Genomic DNA, 11,357 nt, shown 5'->3' on the forward strand with positions numbered 1-11,357 from the left:
GTGGTTTCCTGCCCGCACATGCATTTTAACATGCTGAAATGTAGTACTCATGCACATCTATACTTGTGTATTCTAATTATGGTACTATGGCATATGACTACATATCATTTATAATGCTGGTTCCCATTTATAATTGTAAGATGCACTTATAATCATGTATTTCGAATGTGCATCAATGCCTTTTTAAATTAGCATAACTAAAGGCATAAAACATTGGATTTTTTGTGTCTAAACTTCAACGTGGAATTTTGCTTGCATTGTAATATTCTTCCTATGCATGTGCATTCGTGAGAGTCTACAGTTAATGAAATGCATATTGTGTATTTGAGATAGTGAGATACAGAGGATACTTTGGGAAGGACACTAACAAACTGAGAACAAAAGACTCCTGTTTGTGTACCAGACACCCAGACACACTTAAGGTCATCCTGATGTCTAATTGGTGAGGTGGGAGGTGCGATGGGAGTTCCCAACTTCAACTGTGAAAGGATGATGGAAAATTACTAGCATTGATGATGTAGACTTTTTGAAGGTTCTGTATGTTTAATTGGTATTCACCTAGTTAGATGAGAGCAGATTCTTTTTGTCCTCTGACGAGGGCAGGTTCCCTTGAGACTTGGAGGGGTACAAACCTCTCTTCTCTTGATTCCTTTGTGTGGCTTTATGCCATACACCACCTTTCTATCTGAACGTCTACTGAGGTTTATGTGATGTTGACACTTTCCTGTATTCCCAGAGGCTTAAATTAGGATTTCCCTTGAGCTTAGTCTAGGGTATTTAGATTAATTTAGTTTCTCCAAATGATTAAGCAAGAGGACTGAAAGTTATATACTGATATTCAGATTTTGTTTTGGATCTTTTGTATTGCTTCAACAGAAATTCTTGTATGCCTTATGCTCGTAAAATGTAATCTCATTAAACATTTTACCTCACCTTTGGGGATTCTATATCTATATAGTATGTTTCTTAGATTCTTTTAAATCAGTCTAGCTTTAAACTCGTAATACATTTATTAATTTTATCCTCTATTACTTGAATTTAATATGTTGGCCAAATAGATAATACTGTTAACTGATTCAGAAGGTGCATTTTAACTCTCTTTTAACTATCAAGTACCCCAAAAAAAAGCCAATGAAAAGAAAAGATGTAAGAATATGGGCCGAGCATCATCAGCAGAGTAATAATTTATTCTAGCAGATATATATGATATAGCGAGGGTGATTGCAGCCTCACTTAAGCCTCCCAACAGAATGGAGACACTTTCTGCACTCATTTCTGGCAGTTAGCAGCATGACGCTGAAATTCCTTCTTCTCTGCAGGAGCAATCACATCATTCACATCAACAGTAAGTTTGCATGTGCTTCCTTCACCTAGAAGCTGGAGCAAAGATCCTTCTCTTTAATGCAGATAGCACTTAACACCAGCACGTGCTGTTCTGCTAACTCACCTGTTAACTTATGAAGACAGTTATGACTGCAATAACCTAAAGTGATGCTCTAGCTCCACATAGCATTTTGGCTTTTTTACGGGTGCTTTTTTACATGTTTTGGCATGTCACTGCAGACATTGTGCTCATAGTACAATGCAGGTATTGACAGTTAACAGCAGTATATAGCTCTAATGGAGACAGTCAGCTTCAGTGGCTTTTGTTCTTCCACATTTAATATAAGTAGGACATCACATTCGCAATAACAGAGAAATTACTTGGCACCTTGCTGTTCAGTTGTATGGCTGTAGGTGTACTAGTAGTTCACTGTATATTGTGAAAGGGACACTGAAGTAAATGACAACTGTCTGGGCTGTCTTCCTCCTGCCATTCTTTGCAGGATCACAGGGGAGATTTAGCTGAGCCTTATGTCACTTTTCTCCAGAGATGAGACAGAGAATGCCTGTCAACTGTGCCAGTGTCCCGTATGTGGAGATATCATGCTCCAGTTATTTGGATATACGTGGTAGGAATGCTTTTCCTTGGAAGTTCTTGGCAAGGATGTGGAAGTTAGGCCTTGGATGAGTTTTTTAAAATTGGTAGAGGGTTCCAGAAACTCCTCTCTGGTCCTTTGGGAGTTGATGAAGCTGGCACACACCCCATGCGTACGACAGTGGGACTTTGGCTATTGTTCGGGGATAGTTGACTCAGCTCTTCCAGAGGCTTGGGCAAGGTTTGGGGGAATTTGAAGAGTGCAGTCATAACCCTCCATGGAGCCATAAGGAGAGTTGAAATAGGGTACCATGTTCAACCCTGTCCTTTATGCAAGGTCGATAGTAATCTGTGCTGGTACACCAAAGCTATTTGGCAAGGATGGAGTGCGTTATTAAAGGCAATAATGGTCTAAGGAATGCTGCATGCATTTAATTTTAGTCACTGAGGCAAGGCACAGGGTGTTGTAGGATGCCACGGTTTGTGCCCAGATCTTGTTGAGAACAGCTGAAGGCTGTACATTGTTGGGCCTAAGGTCAAGACAGATGGGCAAGGCCTGAAGTCAGGTCTTTCTCAAACCATTTTGTCATATGGGCCGGGTTCTGCGTACCACTGCAGAGCACTCACTGCTGCTGAATCTTACTGTAAATGACCAAAGGTCAGTCTCAGGAGGCACAGGGACTTGATGCAGGCCCTAGTCAGATGCTTAAAGCTGTTACCCGGGTTCTAATGCACATATCTGAAGTGCATGAGCAGTGGAATCTAGGAGCAAGGAAGATAAGCATAGGTTCTGTGGGCACAGGTTTAGAGTAAAGCCACAGGCTAATAATTTGATCACACAATGTGGTCAAGAGGAGAAGTCACAATTAGAAAATAGAAGCCCCAGCAGAAGGATATTTTTGCCATAAACATAAGTTTACTGTCATAAATATCTCTATTTACACCTGCCAGGAATTCACAAAACAATGCCTGGTAGGTGTAAACTCATTTACTACTTCAGATTTCTCCATCAAAGATGTAAATCATGCTCAAGCAGACAGATGGGGGTCTTCCATGGCAGGTTAGCTTTGGAGGTTAGGGAACAACCACAAACATATACATTTAAGGAACTTTTCAAAGTGCAATCTGACCCTTTCTCACCCTGGGAAAGGCCAGAGATTTACTCCAGTCTAGGCTGGGTTAACTTCCCTTCCAAGTTGGGAAAGGCAATGGCTCACCCCCACATTTGGTGGGGGAGTAGAAGAAGGGCTTTATCCATAGAGTAAAAAGGTTTCTGAGAAAAGAAGAAAAAAATTTGTGCATGGAGGCCGATTAACCCCACCCCGATGCCGAATTTTATGCTATATGTTTTTCACCACAGGGGGAATACAACCTCACAGCACAGGATTTTTTTCTTGAATAGGGAATAGGGCCATTGGACTAATGGAACTGCAGTGAGCAACTCATTCCCTAGTCCACGTGTAGTCTCTTAATTTTAAAACTGTAAATATAATTCTGCTCATAATACCACTTAAACATAATGATGCTGCCTAACTTCTTCTTATAATAGTTATGTACCCACTACTCACGAATCCTGAGTGGATTGTAGAAATTGCCCTTATCACCTTAATAGTGGCATGTTTCATCATAGGGTATGCTACAACACTCTGCTGCAGACCAAGACTCATAGTGGAGCAAGGATATTTTGACTGGGGTCACTACTCTTTCCATTCAAGGGATCCACTCTTGCAGCAAAAATAAAACTGTCTAAGGGGGTTCCCACTCTAATTTTATTTTAGACCCCCTTTGGCAAGGTTAAAAACTCACTCAGGGGTGAGCTCAGGAAAGTACTGCCCTCTCTCCCTCTGCTTCAGTCAACATGTTTCAGCCCTGTTATCACCCCTCTGGGTCATTAGACCTTCATCAGGTTTATAGATCTCTTACCTTATTTTATGTATCACCCCTCTTTGTTACCTGTTCATTAGAGGTGGACATGCAATATGTAGCCACACTTGCTCCTCCTTGTAACACCTCAGCACTTCATGTGAAAAAGACACATATCAGTTTTAGTAAAAAATAACACTTCAGAGTAGGTAAATCCAATTTGTCTAGAGTCACACTATTATATGTTCAGGTTCTGTGCTCAAGCTTTATCAACCCAAGTGCACTTCATATCAATTGTGGTCTAAGGTGAGGCACATCACCACTTGTGAGAAACATTCCAGTAAAGAGTCTTACTCGAATTTCACTTAATACTTTCCAAAACCAGGGAAGAAGTGGGAACGGCACCCTTTAGTAACACACTGTATGAGTATTTATAATAATATAGTTAGTTCTCCCCTTGTTGTTGTGCCCTTCAGTATACATAGAATTCATGTCAACCTTGCAAACAGCAGTGAGGTACAATACTATCCTCATCCCACCCCAGAACTGTCAGTGCACTGTCCATGCTACTTTATGTACCTCCATTTCTGCTTTCACACACAGCCTCCGGGTACTGCAAATATAGTGTAGTTATATGTTGCCCTTTATCTCAGTCCTCCGGCACTTCACTTCCTATGCAGTCTTGTACTATGTATGAGAAGACTGTGTGACTGCAATTGCTTTACGATTACTCAGCCCCCGGGCACTGCTGATTTAATGCGGCTCAATCAATCACCCTTTGGGCACCACTGATATAATGCAGTGCAAATTCCCCTATACCTCAGCCCCTTTGCACTGGAAATTTCTACATGGTCTTGCATCCTGGTTACACTGACCGTGCAACCTCACTCATGTACCAATTAGGTAACACCCCTCCCAGCCAGCGTGTTGGGCTCACATGCACCGCCACACCCCATGGTTTTTGGCAATGTAAATGATTCCACTCTTCAGGGTTGAATATAAAGCATCTTTCATGCTGCTCCACTCCCCTGCCACTTACGTCATCAAGGGTCCGGCGCCACCCATCCCAGCCATTTGCTGGCCTCCGATGGCTGTTGGGGGCATGTCGAGCTCCTGCTTTTACCCTGCACATGTGGCATGGTCATGTGTCATGTCATGTGATTCTGTATAACACTAGAGCACGATGGCATACTGTTATGGTCCCTCCTTGTCTTCCATTTTTAAAGAAAAACTACCTATAAGGATTGTATACTGTATTGACTGCTAATTAATGGATTTTATACTCTGTTGCCTGCTGAGTTTTGTAAATCAATCTAGTGCGGTCTTCATATTTTTTATCATATATTATGCCAATGAGATCTTTGTTAAATATTATAAATCAATACATATGGTATAGTCACATAATTACAAATGAGGTGGTAAGGTCACGTGATTCTGTTTGAAGCTGGAGGAAGATGCCTCACTCTCACTGACCCTCCCCTAACACCACCTTTGTTGCTACCAATATGGATTATATATTTTTATTGACTCCTGAATCACTGATTTATATCCTCTATTGTTTCCTGAATCTATTGAAGCACTGAAGTGCAATATCAAATATTACTGTACATTATGCCAATGCATTGCCTTTTCAATATTATACATTGGTACTTGCGACATAGTCACATAGTTATATTGACAGTTGGAGCAAGGTGCCAAACTGGGGCCTCCCAGTCCATATTGCTTGTGTCCTTCCCATTTTCCTTACATTACTGGGTGTAGGGTCCCGATTAGATGCCATATACTGTGAGTCCTTGTCATTTGTTGCCAGGTTACAAATATCTGCTATTTCCAGAACTTCACCTCCCTGCTCAAATGGTAGGTGATATTACCATTAGAATTGTGCTCATGGTTCAATATTACATACCTGTACACCTCCCTCCTTTTACTCTTACATATCTCCCAGTTGTAGGTTATGGTATCTATCCTGCTTTTTTATATATATTCATGGCAGATATCTATTGTGAGTCCTTCTGCTTTTCTGTGCCTATGGCAAGTACCTATAGACAATTGAAATGGTGCCACAGGATCTAGTCATTAAGCACCCCATCACTGCTCTTTAATCTATACACCCACCTTTGTTAGTGTCTGAACAAAAAGTACTTGACATCTGTTATGGTGGTCGGGATGTGGGGTTTGTCATTCACTAACCATCGTAAGTCCTCCACTGAGTGGTTAGTTTCTGAGTAGTGTGTTGTCAGTTTGGTAATTCTCATTACATCTGATGTTACTCATGTGTTCCATTATCCTCACTCTTACCCTCCTAGTGTCAGACCTAATCAAATTTAACATCCTCTGAATTTGCATGTGGTATCCACCGTTTTAGTGGTGCTGGTAAGGGGACAAGCCTTGCAGTTGCCACATGAACTGTGGCTCATAATGGAAAGGAGATCCCACAGCTTTGGCTCTGCTCTTGGTCCATGGGTTCTTTGTCTCATGTGTACTAATAAACTTTTAATGTTCGGACTCCTCTTAAAGGAGAACATAGGAGTTGCTAGGTCCAGACCATTGGAGTTCAGGATATTAAAATTTGTATTAATGATTTTCTTTACCCAATTTGAGTCTGTAGTAAATGTTTGGTGACCTATATCCATGTTACTGTGTGGTGATTCCTATCCATTGATACTCGTTATTAGCTTCCAACAGTCCTTCCTTTTAATTGTTTCTCGCTCTTTTCCGAGACCTGTTGATCACCTGTTTAGGTTAATGTCGCTCTTCCAATTTCTGACTCATATGTTGGCGTCCATATCAAAATCAGTCATCTTGGAGCAATTCCTGCACAATCGCAGGAACACAAATTGTATAACCTGAGAGAATTTAAAACTGTCTTGGTATTATATTGTGTTCGTTCAGTTACCCATCCGGCTTATAAATAAACCAAATCAAAAATTATGCTATATTTGCTTTTCAAAATGAATCTGAAGCATTTATTTTAAAGCTTAAGCTATTCAGTGCCACATATAGAGCATATAGCTGTATCTGGTTTTTGGTTCTATTGTATAATTTTGTAATGGCATTTTCATAGCATTTACGAACTAGGATGAGGCGTTGAACCTCTTGATAATAAGGCAAAGTCAGCTATGCTGGTTTCATGAATAGGCAGTAGATTTGAGAATGTGGGCCACTGCATTTAAGCCGAAACGTTAACCCATTATTATGCCATATATTCAATTGCCTTAAATTTGTACCTGAAAACTGTGTTGCTTTCCCAATTGACCATAATGTTTGCATTACCAAAACCTTTGCCGAGATCAAAACCTAAACATGGCAGATAAAGTAATCAACCCTCTTTGGGCGTTTGGGTTTGAAAGATTTACCTTGATTTGAATAGATTTACAGAAGATAAAAGTTTTATTAAACTTCTTCTAAACTCACAAAGGCAAATTTTTATTTACCAGACAAAACGTTTTCCATTGGATTTCGCTATCAAGTAAAGCATCACAGTTGCTCGACCTGTGCATTAGTTTGTATATTATAATGATCTTCTTTCCTCTCTGTGGAATATGGAGAAATCGGGATGCATACTGAAATGTTGTTCTTTTCAAATGGTTTTTGGTACATGAAGTCGATGTCGGTGAAAAAGATTGGGTCGTGAAAAGCAATTCTCATCCGGCCAATTCGTGTTCAAATGATTCGCAATTTGACCAAGTATATGGTGCAAGCAATGATTTGTTTTTTTCACCATCCTGCAAGTTAACAAATGAGCCGTTAAAGTACAGAATAGTAGTTAAGAATAAATACTGTTTCAATAGCTCTTTTTCGTTTCTTTGCAGACTACTCAAAGACTTCCAAGGATTCCAGTTTACACCTCGTTCCAGAGAGGAGTTGCCGCCAGACTTCCCGAGTGACATTCCTGGGATCTGTTACTTTCTAGATGCTTACCATCAGGGAAAAAATTCAAAGATTTGCTTCCAAACGAAAAGTTTTGATGCAGCAAATGCTAATTTCTTTGGAAAATCAAAGGGATAGATGTTATTTTGCATTATCAAATGCAACTTTGTAAAAAACCTATTTTTTACATGTATAAAGAAGGTTTCACCGTATATATGAAAGCACTTTATTGCAGTTCGCGAAAAGGAAACACCAGATACCGTAAGCCACTAGTCAAATGCCAGGAGGTGTAACACCAACTACTTAAAGATCACAGCTTTAAAAAAATACTTATTGCAGGTAATGCAAATACGTGATTTAACACTCTGCAGCATATAATACGCTTTGTTTACAGCATAATAGTCTGTGACATATTGATAATCTAGCTGTATGTTGTATTTTAGACACACGGCCCTCAAAATATAAATATTTCATCATTTCTGCATGCACATACTTATGCCCTCTTATGGACAACAAAATTATAATATTTTGTGTAATTTCTCTCGGACTTTACATATTACAAGTTATGGTTAAATGGTGCGTGGGCATTTATGGCACAAAACCACCTAGGATTCATTGTGGACAGTGTTCTTACCCAGATGCTTTAGTCAGTAGCATTAATCCATAACATGGGATTCTTGCACAGGATCAATAATTTATTTTTGGGTTTTGCACCAAAATAATTTTGGTTGTTCGTTGCCATCTCAAGACCTTGTTGAACCCACCTGTAAGAAAGCAGCATGTTGGGCATTGAGCCAAAGTCTACCCCACAAAGATGAATAGGCGGGTTTTAATAAAGGTATTTTTTGCTCACACTTGGTAGCTTGGCCCGACTGATAAGGCAAACTTCAGAGAATGTATGTGTACATATGTGTACAACAACGCTGCAGCTACAACAATACAACGTGAAACAGAACATTCAATACCTACAACAAGCTTAACTAATAATTATTATGTGGTTAGAAAATTAAAGCCTAATGGGAAGAAATAATTTTGAGTAGGAATAAATAGCCCGCACATATTACATTACATCGGTTAATAGCAGATAGCAAAACTATGTAAAAACGGGGTAAATTGATCCCTTTGGTGGTAAGAATTTGACCTGCCACAAGAAGACAAAAGAGAAGAGATAGAGAAATGAGAGGAAGCAGCGGAAATAAGAATTAATATTTTTTTTAGAAGGCTAGTTAAAGAAACAGATGAACAATGTACAGAGAGAACATCTAAGGTGAAATGCACTATCTGTTGACAAGATGTTGTAATAATTGGGGGTCCCCTATTAACTGTTCAGTGGACATACCTGTGTTCTCCACCAGCTCCCTGAGCAGTCTCATGTTTAGTCTAAAGAAGACCCATCCTTAGCACACATCTTAACTCACCCATCTTCAGGTTGTAATATAGATTAAAGAGATCTGTTTAAATTAAATCACTTCTGGAATTAGCTGAAGTATACTAAAAAAATGGAGTAAAATGTCCGCTAGGAGATTTCTAAAGTTATAGAACCAGACATCTCTGAAGAGCAGAAGATGTTTTCCCAACTACAAGTACTGGTCATTTTAGTTCTGCACCAGGGCCCTTTACCTGATTCATAGTGGTGAAGATTGTGGGAGGCATTACGAATCATGAAGTTAAATAGATAGTATTTTTTCCATTAAATGATCTACTATCATAAAATTAGTTCAGGGGTCTTAATCGCTGGAACTATCCAGCCATTTTCAATCAAATAAAAAGTATTTTTATGTCAGAGGATAAGACACCTCAGAGAATTATACGATTTATGGTAAAAATCAAGATATTGCAAAGAGATGTGGAATGTGTGAGCCTTCGGCTTGGGCATTTAACGCGGGAGCGGGCCTTTAATAGCCGGTAGAGCCCGCTACGGCGGGTTCTAAGGCTATATTAGTTACTTAATGATAAGGCAATTCATAAACCTCCAATAGATTAGTGGTTTTTGCTTTCCTTCACAGTGCATTTATAATTGCTCCTAAGGATGACAGATACGCCTCTGCAGGCTCATTGGAACGATCTGCACGTAGCGGAATTGAGAGGGTACATTTAAGCAACGCTTCAGCTTATAGCGTGAGGCTATTGAGGTGCAGTACTGAGATTTATCTTCTCGTCTGTCTTCTTTCGTCCAGTTCCTAAACAATATATATTAACTCTAAATGTAAGACAGGAACTTGTTGATAGAAAAGTCCAACCTACCCCTGATGATCCCTATAAAAATGAATGCAACTCACAGAATCCCTCTTTCCTGTGTTCTTGTAAACACGTTTGTTTGCTATTTCAGAGTCACCATCTGGGTTTGGGCTTCCTAGCAGCCTCATAGTGCCCCTCTGTCACCTGTGTAAAACACTAATTGATAAAAGGCTCTGCAGCTCAGTGTTTTGTCCCTGGAGTCAACCAGAGAATACCTTGTAGGCTGAAGTTGACATAGTGCCCCTGGAGCAGTGGTTCCCAACCCTTTGACCCCTGAGGACCCCTAATGAATCAATACTGGAAGACAGGGACCCCCAAGCAATTTGTATGATTTAGATTTCAAACATTAAAACCGTTTTTCACAAAAAATGCACAAACAAATACACACCAAACACATATTCGAATTACTAAACATATAATTATTTTATATCGAAAAAATATGCAAAACTGGAAAAAGTGTTAATGGGAAGGTTGACGCTACTTCTTGTAAGATCAGACCTTAGGTAAGATTCTATATTTCCCAAGTGATTTCTGTTTTAATTTTTAGATACATATGACCTGAGAAAGCTTTTTTACATAATTATGTTGTGGGGAGAGGAAGTACAACTATAATGGCCTCTCATATCTCCATAGCCTCTCTGACACATGCAATTCATTTTTTATAGCATATCTCATACCAGTGCAGGTTGTCACAGCACTTTACAGGGGACTGCAGTATGTAGCATTCACATGTCATCCAAACTGGTAGACATTTTCTAAGAGTGCATGGTCTGGAGAAACACAAACTCAGGATTCAGAACATAACACGGTGGTAAGCATTGACTTTAATAATACAAATGTATTTGTATACAATCAAACCTTTTTTAGCAGCATAAGGAGAATGAAAGATTGGGGAAAAAATTAACTTTCTAATTTGTGCCATATACTTTGCATACAGCTCTTTAATGGCAGTTCATAGCTCACTGTGCTAGATTACAAATGTAAATTATGAACTGCACAGTAACGAAATAACATCTGAAAAAAGCAGTAACCCACTCTGCTATGCAAATAAAGTACTGTTCTCTGTATGATACACATTATTTGCAGGAGGCACATTAACCATTTGCTCTACCTTAGTTTAGTCAAAACTGCCACTAGCCAAAACTCCCATCTCACTCCAGCAGGTACGTTAAACACCTGTTTATCCTGATGCTTTTATTTTTGCCTGAAAGCTGCTGGATGTACAAGGAACTTTGCAGTGCTTTTAAAACGGCTGCACAAAGGAAATAATAAATATAAAAACATACACATATTTTGAGGGACCCCAGCTGGAAAAGTGCCTTCTTGCTGGCCCAGGCCTGCGGACCCCCTGGGAATGTGTCCAGACCACAGGTTGGGAACCACTGCCCTAGTGTTTTAGCTTAGGAAGGGAAATACTGGGGGAGCCAGAATAGACCGAACCATTAGAGATAAATGTAGTAGTTGTACA

At 39.6% G+C, this 11,357-nt stretch overlaps 1 protein-coding gene across 1 annotated transcript in view; it reads left to right on the forward strand.

Moving 5' to 3' along the window:
• Positions 1 to 11,152, forward strand: part of GUCY1A1 (guanylate cyclase 1 soluble subunit alpha 1) — a 465,791-nt gene extending 454,639 nt beyond the window's left edge. Inside the window, exon 9 of the mRNA XM_069243102.1 lies at positions 7,594 to 11,152. Coding sequence (XP_069099203.1) covers positions 7,594 to 7,789 — 196 coding nt within the window. The 3' untranslated portion in view covers positions 7,790 to 11,152. The remainder of the gene's footprint in view (positions 1 to 7,593) is intronic.
• The last annotated feature ends 205 nt before the right edge of the window (positions 11,153 to 11,357 follow it).

Source organism: Pleurodeles waltl, chromosome 1_2, assembly GCF_031143425.1.
Source record: "Pleurodeles waltl isolate 20211129_DDA chromosome 1_2, aPleWal1.hap1.20221129, whole genome shotgun sequence".
NCBI lineage: Eukaryota > Metazoa > Chordata > Amphibia > Caudata > Salamandridae > Pleurodeles > Pleurodeles waltl.